At 41.6% G+C, this 23,151-nt stretch overlaps 1 protein-coding gene across 9 annotated transcripts in view; it reads right to left on the bottom strand.

Moving 5' to 3' along the window:
* Positions 1–23,151, bottom strand: part of ralgapb (Ral GTPase activating protein non-catalytic subunit beta) — a 191,750-nt gene that overhangs the window by 124,544 nt on the left and 44,055 nt on the right. For 6 of the 9 annotated variants that reach the window (XM_072244752.1, XM_072244759.1, XM_072244746.1 and 3 more), the window contains 4 exons: positions 22,174–22,305; positions 15,418–15,596; positions 9,587–9,631; positions 465–616 (listed from right to left, as the gene is read on the bottom strand). In XM_072244752.1, coding sequence (XP_072100853.1) covers positions 465–616; positions 9,587–9,631; positions 15,418–15,596; positions 22,174–22,305 — 508 coding nt within the window. The remainder of the gene's footprint in view (positions 1–464; positions 617–9,586; positions 9,632–15,417; positions 15,597–22,173; positions 22,306–23,151) is intronic. The other 3 variants (XM_072244787.1, XM_072244797.1, XM_072244807.1) reach the window with 1 other exon arrangement.

The raw sequence follows: 23,151 nt of genomic DNA, 5'->3' as shown, positions 1-23,151 counted from the left end.
AATAGAGGGCTATGGGTAACCCTAGTAATTTCTAAAGTACATACATGCTTGACACAGCATTGTGGGCCGAAGGGCCTGTTTTGTGCTGTAGGCTTTCTATGTTTCTAACCATGCACATTTATACCTATACACATTAAGCATAAGGTACATTTACAGACAAGTTAAAAAGTATTCAGTATAATGCCATTGGCACTTCATATGTAATGAGACCTGTGTGGTGGCAGGGAATTCAATAGTTTCACAGCTTGGGGGAAGAAACTGTTTCCCATCCTAACAGTCCTTATGCTATGGTACCTCCTATCTCATGGCAGGGGTCAAAGAGATTGTGGGGTGGGTGGATGGGAGGGAGTGACTGTCCAGATGAAAATTTTTGATGATTCCAGCAGGTTCAGGTGCTGGTGAGGGACAAGGAGGCAAAGGGATAGAACACTGAACACAAAGAAAGTAAGATGGCAGCAGCTTACTGAGCTTGTTTTAACAGTTGCCTTGGTAACAGTAACGGAGCGCATCCTCCTGCTGTGAGGGGGAGTTGTGTTCATCGTATTGCTTGCCTGTGGCATGTTTAGCCTATTCACTGGCGTTGGAGGAGCACTGTCAGAACGGGGCCGGGAAATACCTGCAAAAGGAAACACAGATGTATAAAACACGGCCATTAACTCCCAGATCCAATTCAAGCTGCCCCACCAGTTTAGTACAAATTTGGAAAGGAAATGTTTAGTGCAGGACAGCTTACAGAGAATAGTCAACAGTAACAGCTGACTAAAATGGCTGGCTTCACCCATGCAGCATGAGACAGCTTTTTGTTAAAAATGTTTTCTGTTGAAAGCATGTATCTAGGTACTGTACAGAGGCATAAATCTCAATTAAGCAACTCTGACACCGTGAAGATCTGGTCAGGGAAGCAATTCATCATTTGCTGACAGGTTATATGAATTCCAAGACAGAGTTAACTCTACCCTGCTTGGGAGAAAAGCACTTCATTTCCCAAATTAACCCTTCTACACTGAGACTCAAGGGCACCTGCACGTGTCTCCACAGTACTCAGGTCTATGCAGAGCTATGTTCAGACTAAGCCCCACTCAAGTTAGCTTTAGGTCTCTCCAGAGAGAACCTGAGAGGTACTACTGTATTACTGTACTGTGAGTGAGAATGGCTTGTTCCACAGCAGAAGTTTATCTGCAGTTCCATAAATAAGCAATAATTAGCAAGTTGGAAGCTTTCTCACAGAGCTTATAAACCACTGGGATCAATGGTTCCTTAATAGGAACTCACTGAACTTCATAAGTATTCATAGTTTCTTGACTACATTAGTTTTTACCAAACACACAGCTGCTAGTTTAATCTTTTTCATAGCTCTAGGAAAACAAAGTATTTCTTCATTCTTTCTAGTTCTTCCTTCAAACTGCTCTCAATGTCTTGTTTGAGCTGATTATTTTGAAATCCACTGTGACAAAGAACATTCAAACTTAAAGAGACAGAATAGAAATGTCTCGTGAAACAAAATATTAGATTCTTGATGTGAATAGTAAATTCATCATTCATATACATTTTTGCTATGTTTTGGTAGTATTGTTATGCTTCCTAGTCCTCAAGGATGTAACTTGCAACAGTGTTATAGATTAGCTTCTCTTAAAACTTCTACACAAGCACTTGAATTGCCAATGTGTGGAAGGCTATAGACCAAATGCTGGCAAAAAGATTATTATAGATGGATAATTGATGGTTGGCACAGGCCAAAGGATCTGCTTCTGTGCTGTATGGCTGTAAAAACTTAAAATTATAGAGAAGGATTTTTAACTGATCTATCCAGAGAGATCCAAAACTCCTTAGGTTGAGGATACATTTCAGCACAGAATCATGGTAACATCAGGACAAATTGGGTTAAACTGAGAAAATATTACAAAGATTTGCATTATATTTACCCAAGTACAAATGAGAAGTATTCTGATCAAGGTGCTGCAGTCTCGAGAATGACTGAGAACTTTAAGACTGATGTAAAAATATTGGTTAAACATCTGTGGAATGGACCAGGCAAATGGAGTTAAAGCATAGTGAACCAATTCATCATTTGCTGACAGTTAAAATACAAAATAACTGGAATCGAACTGAATAGCAGAAACAACCAGAAGACCAAATCACCTCCTGTTGATATTCTTTCCATATTTATCCTCTCCTTTTGCACACAGTTCTAGCTCATCTAACTCTGTTTCCCTTCACTAGATACTTAGCTTTCACAGATTATCTCGCTCCAAAGATACAAATAGAGAAGTTAATGAAATTTTGATCTCTGACAATGAGGTAGGATTTAAAGAATAAAAGAGCTCCACACTTCAGCTTTACTAAACCTTGTGCAAGCACAACCTGCAGTGCCTTATTCGTATTGAGTACCACACTTCATATAACCCCATATACAAAGATTTCCAAAAACTTATTGATCCCTGTCACCGTAACTGAACCTGCAAAACACTCTTGGGTAAGATAATTATACATTTGGTGAAGAGACTTCTTCTCATCTCTGTCCTGAATGGCTGATCCCTTATTTTCAGACCATTTTCTAGACATTTCTGTCTGGGGGAAGGAAGCCTTTGTCCATGAATCTATCCTCTTAAGAGGGAGAATGGAAAAATAACAAAGATTTTATTTTAGAGGTGGTCTCCTCCTGATTTGCAAAGATCATGAGAAAATAAAACCATCTCCTGGGCATGCTTCAAACAAAATAAGTTTGAAGAATCTATACTCAAAACTCCACATATGATACAGTGGAGGAGACTACTTCGTCCATCAAGTCTATGCTGGTACTTTGAGAGAATTCTCCATATACTTACACTTTCCCAACCTCTGATCCTCTGTTTTTTTCAATGTTTCTTTTTCAGTAAATAACATACATTTCCACCATGTCAGCAAGACAAAGGAAATTGTTATCAACTTCAGGAGAATTTGCACCACTCACACCACCATGTACATCAGTGGTACAGCAGTGGAAACTGAAAAGTTTCACGCTCCTAGGAGTGCACATCTTGCACAACCTCTCATGGTCCCAGAAAACATCACACACCATCAGGAAATTCACCAACGCCTCTAATTTCAGAGGAGGCTGAAGAGAGCTGTACTTTGCACATCTACAGTATTCTACAGATGTGCAGCAGAGAGCATTCTAACAAGCTGCATCATTGCATGGTATGGAAACTGCACTGCAGTAGACAGGAAGCCTTTACAACAGGTAGTCAAAATTGCTCAAAGCATCACTGACACCAGCCTACTCGCCATCAACAACATACATACAAAAAGGTGCCAGAAAAGGGCCAGTAACATCATGAAGGATCCCACCTACCCTGCTCATGGACTGTTTGCCTCATCCCCATCAGGAAGGAGGCTACGTAGCATCCATGCCAGGAACACCAGGCTCATAAACAGTTACTTTCCCCAAGCAGTAGTAAGGCTGATCAACACCTCCACTCACTAACCCATCCCTCCACACCCCAAACCATCACTACTTTATCATTTCCTGTCAGAGTCACCTTATGTACAGACACTCCTGTGCCCAGCATCACTTTATGGCCATACAATTTATATATATACATACATACACACACACACCATCTTATATATCTATTTTTGCTGTGTATTTTTTAAATTGTTATGTTATTTATCCTATTGTGTTTAAATAATTATTTCATTCTCCTTTACACTTGTTTACTAGAAATTGCATTAAACAACCTTGAATCTTGAGCATCTTTAGTCTCAGTGCTTTTTTCATGATATCTATTGCTTGCATGCTGGGTGTTTAGATATTTTTGATGACATCTCAATCTTTGACAACACTCAAATGATAATTATCAACACTTAAATAGGCTAGGAGAACATTTGCTACTTGTGTTTCATTGCCTGCCTCTAGAAGGGGAGCAGAGAAAGAGAAACGAACAAACCCCCAATCGACAGAACATGCAAGCACTAATATCTTTCTTTCACTTGCACCAACTCTAACTGGGGCAAAGATTTCAGATTTAGCATTCAAATTATGCTGCAGGTGGCACCAGCTTCTACCTGGTTCTTAGTCAGCAAACTATTGAACTGTGAAATAAGAATAATCAATATCAGAGCACAGTAATTGATATTCATTTAAACAAAAGGAAAGTCAAATTAGCAAAAAGGTTGAAACAAAAAAATCATTTCCTCTATTGACAACTTTATTGAAACATCTTAAAGATGCAGTATTCTTATAGATTTGCCCAGAAAGCTATTCAAATACTTCCTGTCAGCCCTTAGCTGATATTAGATAAAAGGGAAGACCAATTGGAAAGCTGGAGATAAAAGTGCACTGGGCTGATTACGTAGACTGATAATTGCTATTCGCAAATTACAATTCTGAACACGTGAGGCCCACAAACTGCAAATTTCGACTTCCCATCTCAAGCTTTAAAAAAATCCATCGTACCAGTCATGATATGGTTTTATGTTTTCACTATTTCACACGCTACACCCACCTACCTTCATTCACCCCACTTGTAGCCTAGAAGTGTGTTCATGTAATGTGCTGTGGGAAAGAGGGAACCAGTAGATGTAATATACTGAGGTTTTCACAAAGCTTTGGATAATCCCCAAAAGGTTATTGTAGAAAATAAAAGTTTACAACGTATTGTCATGGATGGAAGACTGGAACGCTACAGGAAACTGAAGAAATGGGTCTTTTCCTCAAATGAATGGTGTGGAGCTGTGTCGCAACCATTTACAATTTATGTAAATGATTTGGGTGAAGGTATGGTTACTAATTTTTCAGATGCCACAAATACATAAAAGAAAATAAGTTGTTAAAAAATGTGAATAGATTAGGTGTGTGGTAAAGGTCTGGCCAACGTGGGAGAAAGAAGTATGACCATAAGACCAAGATATAGGAGCAAAATTAGGCCATTTGGCCCATTGAGTCTGCTCCACCATTTCATCATGGCTGATCCATTATTCCTCTCAGCTTCAATCTCCTGCTTTTTCCCCATATCCCTTTATGCCTTGACCAATCAAGAATTTATCAACCTCTGCCTTAAATATTTGTAAAGACCTCAGATGCATGCAGCAACAAATTCCACAGATCCTCCACTCTCTGGCTAAAGAAATTTTTCCTCATCTCCATACTAAAAGGACATCCCTCTACTCTGAGGACGTGTCCTCTGGTCCTAGACTTTCCCACCATAGGAAACATCCTTTCCACATCCACTCTATCAATTCCTTTCACCATTTGATAGTTTCAATGAGGTCAGCCCTCATTCTTCTGAATTCTAGTGAACACAGGTCCAGAACCATTAAATGCTCTTCATATGACACACCATACAATCCTGGAATCATTTTCATGAACTTCCTTTGAACCCTATCCAGTTTTAGCACATTGTTTCTAAGATAAGTGGCACAAAACTACTCACAATACTCCAAGTGAGGCTTCATCAGTGCTTTATAAAGTCTCAACATTACGTCTTGCTTTTATAAATAGCCCTCTTGAAAGGAATGCTAACATTGTGTTTTCCTTCCTCACCATAGACTCAATGTGCAAATTAACCTCCAGGAAATCCTGCACGAGGACTCCCAACTCGCTTTGTGCCTCAGATTTTTGAATTTTCTCTCCATTTAGAAAATACCACTCTTTCATTTCTTCTTCTAAAGTGCATGACCATACACTTCCCGACACTGTATTTCATCTGCCTTTTTTTTTGCCCATTTTCTAATCTGTAGCCTCTCTACTTCCTCACAACTACTTGCCCCTTTACCTATCTTCACATGATCTGCAAATTTTGCAACAAAGCCATCAATTTCATCACCCAAGTCATTGACATATAATGTACAAAGAAGCAGTTCCAACACAGACCACTGTGGAACACCACTAGTCACCAGCTGCCAACCAGGAAGGGCTCCCTTTATTCCCACTCTTTGCCTCCTGTCAATTAGCCAATGCTCTATCCATGCTAATGTCCTGTAATACCACAGGCTCGTAGCTTGTAAGCAGACTATGTGTGGCATCTTGTCAAAGGCCTTCTGAAAATCCAAGTACACAACATCAACTGATTCTCCTTTGTCTATCCTGCTCGTTATTTTTTCAAAGAATTCCAACAGATTTGTCATGCAAGATTTTCCCTTGAGGAAACTATGCTGACTACAGCCTATTTTATCATGAGTATCCTGAGACCTCATCGTTACTATTGGACTCCAACATCCTCCCAGCCTCTGAGATCAGACCAACAGGCCTATAATTTCCTTTAACCAACACACATCAAAGTTGCTGGTGAACGCAGTAGGCCAGGCAGCATTTCTAGGAAGAGGTACGGTTGACGTTTCAAATCCTCTTACTAGCTCTTCTTTCAGTTAGTCCTGACGAAGGGTCTCGGCCCGAAATGTCGACTGTACTTCTTCCTAAAGATGCTGCCTGGCCTACTGCGTTTACAATCAACTTTGATGTGTGTTGCTTGAATTTCCAGCATCTACAGATTTCCTCGTGCTTGCGGCTATAATTTCCTTTCTTTTGTCTGTCTCCCTTCCTGAAGAGTGAAGTGACACTTGCAATTTACCAGTCTTCCAGAATCATTTCAGAATCTAGTAATTCTTGAAAGATCATTACTAATGTCCCCACAATCTCTTCAGTCACCTCTTTCAGAACCATGGGGTGTACACCATCTGGACTTGATGATTGCTCTACCTTCAGACCTTTCAGTCTCCCAAGAACTTTCTCCCTTGTAATGGCAACTTCACACACTTCTGACCTCTGACACTCTCAAACTTCCACCATACTCCTAGTGTCTTCCACGGTAAAGACTGATGCAATCAATCCTGGCCAACTCCTCTCTTATGCCTCTGTAATTTCCTTTGCTCCACTGTAATGGTGATACATCTGACTTTAGCTTCTCCTTCTCAAATTTCAAGGCAAATTCAATCACTTTGCCCGAAGGGTTCTTTTACCTTAAACTCTCTAATTAATTCCGATTCATTGCATAACAACCAATCCAGAATAGTTGATCCTCTAATAGGCTCAACCACGAACTGCTCTAAAAAGTCATATCTTCGGCTCTAGAAATTCCCTCTCCAGGAATCCAGCACCAACCTGATTTTCCCAATCTACCTGCATATTGAAATCCCCCATGACTATTGGAACATTGCCCTTTTATCATACATTTTCTGTCTCCCATTGTAAATTTGTAGGCCACATCCTTACTACTGTTTGGGGGTCTATATATAATTCTCATCAGGGTATTGCAACACCTCTTTCTAATTATTTAATTTTTTTTTACCAACAGCGGAATACCACCCCCCTGCCTTCCTGCCTATCCTTTCGATACAATGTGTATCATTGGACATTAAGCTCCCAGCTATAATCCATGATTCAGTGATGCCTACAACATCAGAGCTGCCAATCTGCAACTGTACTGCAAGTTTAACTCCCCTTAATCTGTATACTGCGTGCATTCAGATATAACATCTTTAGTCCTGTATTCACCCCTTTCAATTTGTCCACCTGTTATGTGCAACTCATCCTGTTGACTGCAATTTTGCCCTACCAACAGCCTCTCACCACACATTGTAAACCAGTTACCTCATTTTCAGCACTATTATCTGCCTTTCCTATAATACTTCTTGCATTGAAGTATAGGCAGCTCAGGACACTAGTTGCACCATGCTCTCAATTTTGATTCCTGATTTTGTTTGAGGTCTTACCAACATCTGCCTCCACAAACTCTCCACTATCTGTTTTGTCACTCTGGTTCCCATCCCCCCACAACTCTAATTTAAACCCCACCACACAGCATTAACAAATCTTCCTGCTAAAATTTTAGTCCCCCTCCAGATCAGGTGCAAACTGTGCCTTCGGTACTGGTCCCACCTTCCCTAGAAGAGAGCCCAATGATCCTAAAATCTTATGCCATCCCTCCTGCACCAACTCCTTAGCCAAAAATTAAACTGTATCATTCTATAGTATAACTGTACAGTTCAAGCTTCGCTAGCGTGTGGCACAGGTAGCAATCCTGAGATCACAACCCTAGAGGTCCGGGAGAGGGAGAGCGAGGGGGGGGGAAGAGAGAGAGAGAGAGAGAGAGGAGAGAGAGAGAGAGAGAGAGAGGAGAGAGAGAGAGAGGAGAGAGGAGAGAGGAGAGAGGAGAGAGAGAGAGAGAGAGAGAGAGAGAGAGAGAGACAGACAGACAGACAGACAGAGACAGACAGACAGACAGACAGAGACAGACACACAGACACTAATCAATCCAATGTCCTGACTGGTCCCTGGTCAAAGCTCTATTATGTTGCTGCAATCCGCTCCTGCCTTTTATCCTTGATCAGCAGACCTGATTGAAATCCCCTCCTCTCCAAACTTCCAATGTCCGGATTGGTTACTGGTCAAAACTCTATTACTTGTTGGAGTTTAGAAGAATGAGCAGGGGTCTCATTGAAGCCTATCAAATATTGAAAGGCCTAGACAGAATGAATGTGGAGAGGATGCTTCCAATAGTGTAGGACCAGAGGGCACAGCCTCAGAGTACAGGAATGTCCATTTAGAACAGAGATGAAGAGGAAGTTATTGAGCCAGTGGGTAGTGAATCTGCGGAATTTATTGCTACAGATGGCTGTGGAGACCAAGTCAATGGTTATAGGGAAAAGGTAGGAGAGTGGGGTTGAGAGGGGTAATAAATCAGCCATGATGAAATAGCAGAGCAGGTTCAATGGGCCAAGTGGCTTGTGTCTTATAGTCCCAACTGTAAATAAAATGGAATCCTCTGGCTAGACTAAATAATGCATCGCATGAAGAATCAGGTAATGTAAGTACTTTGCATTCAGTTAGGAAATGGAAATAAAATTAAAGATTTTCAATGTGGAAAACTATGCTATAATAGAGTGCACCTGAAGTTTCGTAATACTTAAAAGTAACTGAGTAGCTTTCACCCTTAAATATAATTACAGATTACAAATAGAGAAATGGACAAAAACGGAGATACATTTCAAAGTTCTATTCTTGCACTATTGAGTTGGGGTTATTGCTCGTAAAACATTATACTCGACACTGGGGAGTTGGTGCATGATATTTACCACACAAGGAACAGCAAGGGTCCACAGTGATTCAGAACTCGAAATACTTGCAGACAAGGAAAGATCTCCACATAACTGATAATGACAATTTAAGGGATCCACATATGGTAACAACTAGGATGCAATTTCTGTTTTACATAAATTATTTTACTCTATTTTACCTGCCAAATAGTTCAATGAATTAAACAATTTCAGAAATGGAATAAACTCTTCTTGGACTTCCACGCCGGGTACAGGTATCAATTATAACTGAGACGTAATGATGACAAACTCGGCCATCTTCATGAAGATACCTGTACCCGGCTAGAAGCCCGAGTAGAGTTTATTCATCATATATGCCAGGAAAGCACTAGATCCTTTTTCAATTTCAGAATTGTAAATTAAAATGGTTATTAGAATTGTTATTAAAACAGAATACTGCAGCTTTAAACATAAATCAGATTGCCAGGAGAAAAGGAGTGCATTGGTAACCCTTATACCAGTTCAAATGTTACTGATCAAAGGTGGAATCTGCCAAATGCTCAACACTTTATACCATAAGGGGGCAACCTTTCCCGAATGATATTGATCCTTGCAATGCCTACGGAACAAGAAAAAGCAAGGCGCTGTTTAAAAATATACAACTTGTTTTCAGTGAATGAGGTTCACAGAAAAGGTTTCTTAAACTTAAATTTGGCTTAAGCAAGCATATTTCATCACTTTCCCACAGCAACTTACCATTGTAAATCATCGATGCAGTTCATGAAGTATGAACAAGTGGCAAAAATGCCAAATATAGTGACAACTATAAAATCCAAACCACATCTTTGAATGATCAAAGAATTCAGAAATCTGCTGAAGCTCTTAAAGTACAGAAGCCAGAAAGAGAAGTTAACCATAAGAAAGCACACCACCAGATACAATTTCAAACTTGCCATTGCTGGACACAACTATAAACTTTTGTTTTGTATTCAGGACTAAGTATGTACAACAAATCTAGACTGGAGCTAATGGAAGACTAAATTTGGAATGAACATTGGATGTGAATCGATTTTGATTTGACACAGATGCAATATAAAGCAACAGGTTACCTAACAGTTGCAGTATTACGATGGACAAGATGGTAGAGTGGAGAGTCTGAACATTCACCATGACCTGAATGCTCTGCAATGGGTAACAGTACAATGTATGGCAGGATGTATTACATTTTCTATCCAATTCCCAGAAGTCATTTGTTGAATTAAATTGATTATTTTCTCAGCTCTGATACACCTTTCTAACAGTCAATTGCTTAATTCAGTAATTATCCTTACTGATATTTCTAACTGTACCCAAACTTTGCCAAGTTTTATTTCCAAGTTCTTTCTCTTCATCTTTGGATTCATTTTCACCCTTTAAGTAGGCAGGTTTGTGATCAGTATTTCAAACCAGGCACCACTGAAGCAAAGTTAGTAAAACTACAGCATAGAGAGAGCACTACAGCACTGAAACAAGCCTTTTAGTTGATCTAGTCTGTACTGACCTGGCCTTCTGCTCACTCCCATCTACCTGCATCCAGACCATAACCCTCCACATCCCTCTCACCCTTGTACCTATCCAAACTTCTCAATGTTACTATTCAGTTCTACTGGCAGCTCGTTGCATACTCACACCACCGTGTGAAGTGGATCCCTCTCAGACTCTCCTTAAATATCTCACCTCTCACCCTTAACCGATGACCTTTAGTTCTAGTCTCAACCAATCTCAGGGGAAAAAGCTTATTTGCATTTATCCATTCTATATACCTTATAATTCTGTATACTTTGAAAATATCTCCCATCATTCTCCTGCACTTCAGGGAATTAAATTCTAACCTATTCAATCTATAACTCAAGTCCTCAAATCCCAGCAACATCCTTGTAAATTTTCTCTGCACTCTTTCAAGCTTATTAGTATCTTTTCTGTAGGTAGGTGAACAGAACTGCACACAATACTCCAATTTTATTCAATTTCAACATAATATGCAACTCCTGTACTCAGTACATTGATTTATGAAGGCCAATGCGCTTTTGCTGCTTTCAGGGAATTATGGATCTGTATTCCCAGGTCCCTTTGTTCTATGGCACACCGGTCACTATGCACGTCTTACCCTAGTTTGTTCACCCAAAGCATACCACCTCAGATTTGTCTGCATTAAATTCTATCTGCGACTTTTTAGCCCATTTTTCCAGATCAGCAGGCAGCTGTACAGCCTCAGGTGTGTTTGACAGATTGACAGCTTTTTTGAAAGGATAGGAATGAAAAGATATGCGGGTGATTACAGTGTCACGACACTGTTTCTGTGCATGATGAATTCCATGCTTTGTGTCAACTAAGAAGCCAAACAGTTTCACCAGAGTCAAGGACAGATTCTATCCCACTGTTATTTGTTTATTGAGATACAGCATTGAGCTGCGTCATCCAGCACCTCCCATATTAACCCTAGTCTAATTATGGGACAACTTACAATGACCAATTAACCTACCAACCAGTACATCTTTGGAATGTGGAAGGAAACCGGAGCACCCAGAGGAAACCCACACGGTCATGGGGAGAATGTACAGACTCCTTACAGACAGCAGTGGGAATTGCACCTGGGTCACTGGAACTGTAAAGTGTTCTGCTAACCACTACGCTACTGTACCTAAGATTGTTGAACAGTTCCCTAGTATGATAAGACCATAAGATCATAAGGTATAGGAGCAGAATTAAGCCATTAGAGCAATCAAGGCTGCACAACCATTTCATCACGACTGATCTATTTTCCCCCTCAGCACCAACCTCTTGCCTTCTCATCTCTGTTCCTGAAGAACAGCCCTCTATTCTGAGGCTGCATCCTCTGGTCGTAGACTTCCCCACCATAGGAAATCCTCTCCACATCCACTCTATCAAGGCCTTTCAACATTTGATAGGTTTCAATGAGGTCACCCCTCATTCTTCTGAATTCCACTGAGTAGAGGTCCAGAGCCATCAGACGCATCTCATATGACAAGCCTTTCAATCTCCAGAATCATTTTCATGAACTTCTTTTGAACTCTCTCCAATATGAGCACATCCCTTCTTAGATGTGGCCCAAAACTGCTCATAAATACTCCAAGTGAAGCCTCACTAGTGCATCAGAAAGCCTCACTACATTCTTGCTTTCATATTCTAGTCTTCTTGAATGGCTCAGGGGCAGGAATGGTTACTTCGAGTGTCAGGCTTTCGATGTTTCAGAAAGGACAGGGAGGGAGGTAAAAGAGGTGGGGGCGTGGCACTGTTGATCAGAGATAGTGCAGAAAAGGAGGAAGTCATGGAGGAATTGTCTACAGAGTCTCTGTGGGTGGAAGTTAGGAACAGGAAGGGGTCATAACTCTACTGGGTGCTTCTTTATAGACCACCTAATAGCAACAGGGACTTCAAGGAGCAGAGAGGGAGACAGATTTTGGAAAGGTGGAATAATAACAGGGTTGTCATGGTGGGAGATTTAACTTCCTAAATATTGATTGGCACCTCCCTACAGCAAGGGGTTTAGATGGGGTGGAGTTTGTTAGGTGTGTTCAGGAAGGTTTCCTGACACAGTACATATATAAGCCTACAAGAGGAGAAGCTGTACTTGATCTGGTATTGGGAAATGAACTTGGTCAGGTGTCAGATCTCTCAGTGGAAGAGTATTTTGGAGATAGTGATCACAATTCTATCTCTTTCACCATAGCATTGGAGAGGTATAGGAACAGACAAGTTAGGAAAGTGTTTAATTAGAGTAAGCGGAAATATGAGGCTATCAGGCAGGAACTTGGAAGCATAAATTGAAAACAGATGTTCTCAGGTTACTGTACGGAAGAAATGTGGCAAATGTTCAGGGGATATCTGCGTAGAGTTCTGCATAGGTACATTCCAGTGAGACAGAGAAAGGATGGTAAGGTACAGGAACCATGGTATACGAAGGCTGTTGTAAATCTAGTCAAGAAGAAAAGAGCTTACGAAAGGTCCAAAAAGCTAGGTGATGATAGAGATCTAGAAGATTATAAGGCAAGCAGGAAGGAGGTTAAGAATGAAATTAGAAGAGCCAGAAGGGACCATGAGAAGGCCTTGATGGACAGGATTAAGGAAACCTCAAGGCATTCTACAAGTATGTGAAGAGCAAGAGGATAAGATGTGAGAGAATAGGACCAATTAAGTGTGACAGTGGAAAAGTGTGTATGGAACTGGAGGAGATAGCAGAGGTACTAAATAAATACACTGCTTCAGTATTCACTACGGAAAAGGATCTTGGCGATTGTAAGGATGACTTAGAGCAGACTGAAAAGCTTGAGCATATAGATATTAAGGAAGAGGATGTGCTGGAGCTTTTGGAAAGCATTAAATTGGATAAGTCACTGGGACCAGACGAGATGTACCCCAGGTTGCTGTGGGAGGTGAGGGAGGAGATTGCTGAGCATCTGGCAATGATCTTTGCATCATCAATGGGGATGGGAGAGGTTCCGGAGGATCGCGGATGTTGTTCCCTTATTCGAGAAAGGGAGTACAGATAGCCCAGGAAATTATAGACCAGTGAGTCTTACCTCAGTGGTTGGTAAATTGATGGAGATGATCCTGAGAGGCAGGATTTATGAAAATTTGGAGAGACATAATAGAATTATGAATAGTCAGCTCAATATGTCAAAGGCAGGTCAAGCCTTAAGAGCCTGATTAAATTTTCTGAGGATGTGACTAAACACATTGATGAAGGAAGAGCAGTAGATGTAGTGGATATGGATTTCAGCACGGCATTTGATAAGGTACCCCATGCAAGGCTTATTGAGAAAGTAAAGAGACATGGGATCCGAGGGGATATTGCTTTGTGGATCCAGAACTGGCTTGCCCACAGAAGGTAAAGAGTGGTTGTAGACGGGTCATATTCTACATGGAGGTCAGTGACCAGTGGGGTGCCTCAGGGATCTGTTCTGGGACCCTTACTCTTCGTGATTTTTATAAATGACTTGGATGAGGAAGTGGAGGGATGGGTTAGTAAATTTGCTGATGACACAAAGGTCGGGGGTGTTACAGTCGGACATTGATAGGTTGCAAAACTGGGCTGAGAAGTGGCAGATGGAGTTCAACCCAGATAAGTGTGAGGTGGTTCATTTTGGTAGTTCAAATATGATGGCAGAATATAGCATTAATGGTAAGACTCTTGGCAGTGTGGAGGATCAGAGGGATCTTGGGGTCTGAGTCCATAAGACACTCAAAGCTGCTGCGCAGATTGACTCTGTGATTAAGAAGGCACACGGTGCATTGGCCTTCATCAATTGTGGGATTGAGTTTAAGAGCCAAGAGGTAATGTTGCAGCTATATAGGACACTGGTCAGACCCCACTTGGAGTACTGTGCTCAGTTCCGGTCGCCTCACTGCAGGAAGGATGTAGAAACCATAGAAAGGGTGCAGAGGAGATTTACAAGGATGTTGCCTGTATTGGGAAGCATACCTTATGAGAATAGGTTGAGTGAACTTGGCCTTTTCTCCTTGGAGCAATGGAGGAGGAGAGGTGACCTGATAGAGGTGTATAAGATGATGGGAGACATTGATCGTGTGGATAGTCAGAGGCTTTTTCCCAGGACTGAAATGGCTAGCACGAGAGGGCACAGTTTTAAGGTGCTTGGAAGCAGGTACAGAGGAGATGTCGGGGCAAGTTTGTTTCTTACACAGAGAGTGGTGAGTGCATGGAATGGGCTTCCGGCGACGGTGGTGGAGGTAGTTATGATAGGGTACTTTAAGAGACTCCTGGAGCTTAGAAAAATAGAGGGCTATGGGTAACCCTAGGTAATTTCCAAGGTAAGGACATGTCCGGCACAGCTTTGTGGGAATAAGGGCCTGTATTGTGCTGCAGGTTTTCTATGATTCTAAATGAATGCTAACATTTTATTTGCCTTCCTCCCCACAAATTCAACCTGAAAATTAACCTTTCAGGAATCCTGCATGAGGACTCCCAAGTTTCCTTGTGCCTCAGATTTATGAATTTTCTCTCCATTTAGAAAGCAGCCTATCCTCTTATTTCTTCTACCAAACTGCATGCCCATAACATGGGCTCCTGATCTTGCACCTTATCATCTGCTTACACTGCACTTTCTCTGTAATTGCAACACTTTATTCTGCATTCTGTGAATGTTTTACTTTGTACTACCTCAATACACTGCTGTAATGAAATGATCTATTTGAATGGTGAAATTGAAGAGAAAATATTTAATGCAAGTTGTACATTCAGGCACAGTTCACAGATACTTATGATCAATCACTGGAAAAGGATGTCTGTCCAATGCTTTGCATGCGTAATAAAGAACATCTTTTAAATATACTGAAAACAATATTGAGAAGTGTTTTAAAAAAAAAGAACTATAAATTGTTTGTCACCTAGAAAGGCATCCACCAGGCAGCTGATGCCACGCATGGCTCTGAAGAAGATCTGAGGCAGCTGCTTGAGACACGGATGTTGTATCATTTCCTGAGCCATCCCGCTAACGTTCAACAGCTGCTCCTGGAATTTTGGCGTGGTGCTTATAATGGCTGGATTACTCAAATCCACTGGATTGCTGAGGCAAAATAACAGAATTTAAAATAAAATAAAATGAAAAAATAAAGAGAAAATTACAAAATATTTTATTTACTGTATTCTTCAAATGAACATTATTTACACAGAATAAAACTGTATAAGGCAATGATCCACCAAGAATAAGGTTTTATAACAGATAGATCAGACCTCACTTGGGCCCCTTATCTAAGAAAGGATGTGCTGGCATTAGAGGAGGTCCAGAAGTTCACAATAATGATCCCATGAATGAAAGGTTAATGCACGAGGACCATTTGATGGGCTTTAAGAAGAAAGGGGGAATGATCTTCTAAAGGGGGTGATCTCATAGAATGGAATTGGAGAGGATGTTTCCTATAGTGGGGGAGTCTAGGACCAGAGAGCACAGCCTCAGAATACAAGTATGTCACTTTAGAACAGAATTGAGGAGGAAATCTTCTTCAGCCAGAGGTGAATCTGTGGAATTATGAGGAATCCATAGGGTTGAGAGGGCTAATAAATCAGACGTGATTGAATGGTGGAGCAGACATGACGGGGTGAATAGCCTAATTCTGCTCCTATGTCTAATGGTCTGAAAACTACTTTGCTAATTCCTTACAAACAAGAGAAAAAGTGTGTATTGCTTGGCAATTCCTTATTTTTTGTTACACTGGGATCTTTATCAGTGAATGGGGTGAAGGCGGCAAATCAGTTTAGAAAACAAGGTGGCAGTTTAAGAGTACTCAAGACTGTTGGAGCATGGAACGTCTGCCACAAGTAGTTGAGGTACAAGCCTCTGCATCCTTTAAAGGAACAATGAAAACATGTTTGAAATAGATAAAAGGACTTTGGCAAGAGGGTGGTTGTTTTTTTCAAAATTGCTTTATGGAAAAGCCAATTCAGCCAGTGGGCTGAAAGTCCATTCAAGTTCAAGTTTATTGCCATTCCACCATACAGTGCCCATAAAAAGTATCTGACCATAAGATATAGAAGCAGAATCAGGCCATTCAGCCCATTGAGTCTCCTCCACCATCCCATCATGGCTGGTCCTGGATCCCACTCAACCTCACTCACCTGCCTTTCACCATATCCTTTGACTGATGAGGAAATGATGAATTTCTGCTTTAAATATACCGACGGACTTGACCTCAATCGCAGTCTGTGACAGAGCATTCCACAGATTCACTACTCTCTAGCTAAAAAAAAAAATCCTCCTTACCTCTGTTCTAAAAGATCACTCCTCAATTTTGAGGCTGTGCCCTTGAGTTCTGGATATGCCCACCCAAGGAAATATCCTCTCCATATCCACCCTATCTCGTCCCTTCAACATTCGGTCGGCTTCAATGAGATCCCCCCTCATACTTCCAAATTCCAGTGAGTACAGGCCCAAAACTGCCAAATGCTTCTCGTATGTTAACCCCCTTCATGAACCTCCTCTGGACTCCCTCCAATGACAACACATCCTTTCTGAGATATGGGGCCCCAAACTGTTGACAATACTCCAAGTGCAGCCTGACTAATGTCTTATCAAGCCTCAGCATTATCTCCCTGCTTTTATATTCTATTCCCCTTGAAATAAATGCCAAGATTGCAATTGCCTTCTTTACAACAGACTCAACCTGTAAATTAATCTTCTGGAAATCTTGCACAAGGACTCCCAAGTCCCTCTGGACCTCCGATGTTTGAATTTTCTTCCTATTTAGACAATGATCTGAACTATTGTTCCTTTCACAAAATGCATCATACATTTCCCAACACTGTATTCCATCAGCCACCTTTTTGCCCATTCTTCCAATTTGTCAGTCCTGCTGCAATCACATTGATTCCTCAGCACTACCTACTCTTCACCTACCTTTGTATCATCTGCAAACTTTGCCACAAAGCCATCAATTCTGTTGTCCAAATCATTGACAAACAATGTGAAAATCAGCAGTCCCAATACTGACCCCCAAGGAACACCGCTAGTCACTGGCAGTCAATCAGAAAAGATTAGATTAGATTCAACTTTATTGTCATTGTGCCGAGTACAGATGCAGTTAGCATCTGACCGGAAATGCAAAGAATAGTGTTATTTACAAAATAACTGCGAATAAAAAGTAAGTGCTACAGCACACAAATATAAAAGTACTGAGACAGTACAATCTGGAAGCTCTTCTTGTGCCTGCTGCTGCGGGAGCAGAGGCTCCTGTAGAGCCTACCAGTTGGGAGGAGAGTAAAAAGTCCATAGTTAGGGTGAGATGCATCCTCGATAATGCTTTTCACCCTGCTCAGGCAGTGTTTATGGTAGATGTTCTCAATGGTGGGCAATTGGGTGCCGATAATCCGCTGGGCAGTTTTCATCATATGCTGGAGTGCTTTGTGGTCTGATACAGGACAATTGCCATACCACACTGAGTTGCAGTTGGTGAGTATGCACTCAATGGTACAGCGGTAAAAATCCGTCAGTATCCTGGGACAGAGGTGAGCTTTCTTGATGCTTCGCAGGAAACAAAGGCGCTGTTGTGCCTTTTTGATTAGGATGGAAGAGTTCAGGGACCAGGTGCGATCCTCGGAAATGTGGACACCAAGGAATTTGAAGCTTGATACCCATTCCACTACAGCTTCATTGATGTAGATGGGGACGTGAGTGTGGCTCCTAGCATGCCTGAAGTCCACAATGATCTCCTTGGTCTTCTGGGTGTTAAGGGCCAGATTGTTGTCGGCACACCACACAGCCAGTTGCTGGACCTCGTCCCTGTAGGCCGTCTCGTCATCCCCTCTGATCAGGCCAACCACAGTGGTGTCGCCTGCGAACTTGATTATGGAGTTAGAACCATATAAAGGAATGCAGTCATAGGTGAAAACGGAGTACAGAAGAGGGCTCAGCACACAGCCTTGAGGCATGCCCGTATTCAAGGCCCCCTTTATTCCCACTCACTGCCTCCTGCCTGTCAGCCATTCCTCTATCCGTGCCAGTATCTTTCCTCTAACGCCATAGGATTTTACTGTGTTAAGCAGCCTCATAAGCACCTTATCAAATGCCTTCTGAAATTCCAAGTAAATGACATCCACTGCCTCTTCTTTGTCCACCCTGCTTGTTACTTCCTCAAAGAGCTCTAAAAGATTTGTCAGGCAAGATTTCCCTTCACAGAAACCATGCTGACGTTGACTTATATAATCATTAGTCTCCAAGTACCCTGAAACTTCACCCTTAGTAATACACTCCAACACTTTACTGGTCTAGAACTTTTTTTTTGCTTTTCTCCCTTAAAGAGTGGAGTGACATTTGCAATTTCCAGTCCTCTGGCACCATAATTTTTGAAAGATCATCATTAATGCCCCCACAATCTTTACTGCTATCTCTTTCAGAATCCTAGAATGCAGTTCATCTGGTCCGGGTGACTTATGTACCCGTAGGTCTTTCAGCTATTTGAGCACCTTCTCCCTTGTAATAAAAACTGCACTCACTTCTCTTCCCTTACACCCTTCAATATCTGGCACACTGCTAGTGTCTCGCACTGGGAAGGCTGATGCAAAATACTCAATTAGTTCATTTCCATCTCCATTTAACAAGGTAAGTTAAATGTCTTCACACATCTCTTCAACATAAAACAGGAGTCTTGCCTTGTTAACTGATATCTGTATCAGCAGAAACACCCACCTTTCAATGAATTCACAGTAAAAAAAAAGTGGCAATTGCTTTTAAGCCATTCAGTCAATGGTTTCTAAGATAGTTTGTGTTGTGTGTGAATTGTATATTATATAGACCATAAGACAAAGGAGCAGAAGTCGGCCATTTGGCCTAGCGAGTCTGCTCCGCATATGTACTATGCTGTGCACCTTGCTCTAGATCAATGTTATTTCATTTGGCTGTGTATATACAGTGGATTCCAGTTAATTGGGACACTTCAGGACCTGTATATTTTGGTCCAGTTAAGCAGCTGCCCCAATTAGTCAAAGCTTAGAGAATACTTTAGGTGTCTACAGCTTCAAGAAGCACCTAAACCATTCTTCATTTCACGTTCTCAATATTTATTGTTTATTTATTATTTATTCTGCATGGAGGTCGGTGACCAGTGGTGTGCCTCAGAGATCTGTTCTAGGACCCTTACTCTTCGTGATTTTTATAAATGACCTGGATGAGGAAGTGAAGGGGTGGGTTAGTAAGTCTGCTGATGACACAAAGGTTGGGGGTGTTGTGAATAGTGTGGAGGGCTGTCAAAGGTTATAGCGGGACATTGATAGGATGTAAAACTGGGCTGAGAAGTGGCAGATGGAGCTCAACCCAGATAAGTGTGAGGTGGTTCATTTTGGTAGGTCAAATATGGTGGTAGACTATGGCATTAATGGTAAGACTCTTGGTAGTGTGGAGGATCAGAGGAATCTTGGTCCAAGTCCATAGGACACTCAAAGCAGCTGCGCAGGTTGACTCTGTGGTTAAGGCATATGGTGTATTAGCCTTCATCAATCATGGAATTGAATTTAGGAGCCGAGAGTTAATGTTGCAGCTATATAAGACCCTGGTCAGACCCCACTTGGAGTACTGTGCTCAGTTCTGGTTACATCACTACGGGAAGGATGTGGAAACTATAGAAAGGGTGCAGAGGAGATTTACAAGGATGTTGCCTGGATTAAGGAGCATACCTTATGAAAACAGGTTGAGTAAACTCGGCCTTTTCTCTGTGGAGCGATGGAGGATTAGAGGTGACCTGATAGAGGTGTATAAGATGATGAGAGGCATTGATCATGTGGATAGTCAGAGGCTTTTTCCCAGGGCTGAAATGGTTGCCACAAGAGGGCACAGGTTTAAGGTGCTTGGGAGTAGATACAGAGGAGATGTCAGAGGTCTTCATCATCGTGGCTATCCCTCGAGGTCGAGGATGATGGTCTGCATTCTGTTAATCTACTTATGGGCTCTCAAGTGGCTTATGAGTCCAATCTTGGCTTTGAAAGTTCTTCTGCATTCAGGACCGGTAGTTCCAGATGGCAGATCAGGCTTTGGTTGTTGCTGCCTCTCTTTCCATTTTCTTCTCTTTCATTCTAATTCTGCACATCTGCTGGCTTCGAAAGTTGCTGTTCCTGCTCGGATGATGGCTTGCCAGAGTTTCCTGTCCTTGGTATTAGTTTCCCAATTGTTGATGTCGATGTTACATTTCTTCCTGTTGGCTTTTAAGACGTCTTTGAATCTCTTCTGTTGTCCGCCTCTTTTACGTTTGCCTTCTTTAAGCTGGGAGTAGAAGATTTGTTTCGGCAGACGTTCGTCTTTCATCCAAACAACATGACCGCTCCATCTTAGTTGGTTCTTGATGACGTAGGCTTCAATGCTTGTTTTTGCTTCATTTAGCACACTGATGTTGGTTCTTCTATCTTCCCAGCTGATATTTAAGATGTTTCGAAGACAGCGTTGATGGAACTTTTCAAATGCCTTCAGATGTCGTCGGTATGTTGCCCAGGTTTCTGATGCAAACAGGAGTGTTGGGATTACCAATGCCTTGTACACTAACATTTTGGTGTCTGTTCGGATGTCACAATCCTGAAAGACTCTTATTCGGAGACGTCCAAAAGCTGTTCCAGCGCATTTAAGACGATGTTGGATCTCGTCATTAAGGTCGACATTGAAGGACAGGTGACTTCCAAGTTGTTTTGCCAAGTTAAAATGATGGTTCTATCCGATTTGTCTCAATTGGTGATGGTTGATAGATGATCTGAGTCTTCCTGGAATTGATGGTAAGTCCAAGTTTCTTGTATGCACGGTTGAAGGCAGTCAGAATCTGTTGTAGGTGGTTTTCTGAAAGAGCTGCAACACTGTTGTCATCTGCGTATTGGAACTCGATGAGGGAACTCGTGGATGTCTTCGCTTTGGATTTGAGACGGGCAAGATTGAAAAGTCTGCCATCTGTTCTGTAGACAATTTCGATTCCTAGTGGTAGGTCGTCCTTGATAATGTGGATGATTGTCGCAATGAAGATGGCGAACAAAGTTGGGGCAATCACACATCCCTGTTTTACTCCTGATCTAATTTGAAAAGACTCACAGTTACTGTTGCTGACCATGACTGTGGCAAGCATGCCATCATGGAGGAGTCTCAGGATTCGAATATACTTTTCAGGGCATCCATAGGTGGATAGGACATCCCATAGGAGTTCCCTTGATACTGAATCAAAGGTATTGACATTGTCAGGGGTAAGAAAGTGCGTGGAATGGGCTGCCGGCAACAGTGGCGGAGGCGGATATGATAGGGTCTTTTAAGAGACTCCTGGATAGGTACATGGAGCTTAGAAAAATAGAGGGCTATGGGTAATCCTAGCCATTTCTAAGGTAGGGACATGTTCGGCACAACTTTGTGGGCCGAAGGGCCTGCATTGTGCTGTAGGTTTTCTATGTCTCTATTATTATATTTTATCACTATTTATTTATTATTATTATTTCCCTTTTTGTTTTGTATTGGCAGTTTGTTGTCCTTTGCATATTGTTTGTCCGTCTTGGTGGGTGCTTTCTTTTTAATGTAGATTCTATTGTGTTTCTTGGATCTACTGTGAATGCCCACAAGAAAATGAATCTCAGGGTTGTATATGGTGACATATTGTATATGAATTTAGATAATAAAATGACTTTGAACTTACCTGAGCATGTGTAAGACACGGAACCATGTCTGAGCAACACAGTCATTGTCCATTTCTGAGGGAATGAGGCTTGCATCTTCATCTGGAACTTTGAATGGAGGGAAGGAAGGACCATACGTAAACCGCAGCAGCCTGTCAAAGCGAAACAGCATTTTAGTGCAAGCTAAATTGGTAAATTGGTTTATTATTGTTATATACTGAGGTACAGTAAAAAAGCTGGTCTTTCCTACTAGTCGTACATTTCAGTTCATTACAACAGTGCATTGAGGGAGTACAAGGTAAAACAGAGTGCAGAATGAAGTGATGCAGTTACAGAGAAAGTGCAGTGCAGACAGACAACAAGGTGTAAAGTCAACTCGTACTCGGCAACTGTTACAACAGTAGGATAGAATCTATCCTTCACTCTTGTGGAATGTGCTTTTAGGCTTTTGTACCTTCTACCCAATGGGATGGGGGAAGAAGAGAGAATGATTGGGGTGGGTGGGGTCTTTGATTATGATAGCTTGTTCACTGAAGTGAGAAGTGTAGTCAGAATCCCTGGAGGGGAGGATGGCTTTGGTGATGTTATGAGCAGTGACCACAATTAGCAGTTTCTTGCTGTCACAGGCAGAACAATTGCCATATTAAGTACTGATGCATCCAGATGGAAGGATTTCTATGGTGCAATGATCATAATTTATGATGGTTGAACTATTAGCATCCAAGGTAGAGGCACTTGGCTTTCTTGGTTGTGGCTTCTAATTGATTGGACCAGGAGAGACTATTGATGCCGCCAACTCCTAAAAACTTGAAATCTCCAGCCCTCTTGACCTCAGCAACATTGATGTAGACAGGAGCATGTGCACCTCCTTCCTTCCTGAAGTCAATGACCATCTGCATAATTCATTTGATGCGGTGTCACAGGTAGATAGTGTTGGAAAGAAAACTTTTAGCACATTCGCTTTCATAAAACAATGTATTGAGTACAGGAGATGGATG

Source organism: Mobula birostris, chromosome 2 (genome assembly GCF_030028105.1).
Source record: "Mobula birostris isolate sMobBir1 chromosome 2, sMobBir1.hap1, whole genome shotgun sequence".
Taxonomy (NCBI): domain Eukaryota; kingdom Metazoa; phylum Chordata; class Chondrichthyes; order Myliobatiformes; family Myliobatidae; genus Mobula; species Mobula birostris.
The sequence above is the reverse complement of the archived record's forward strand: the minus strand, read 5'-3'. Positions and strand labels throughout refer to the sequence as shown.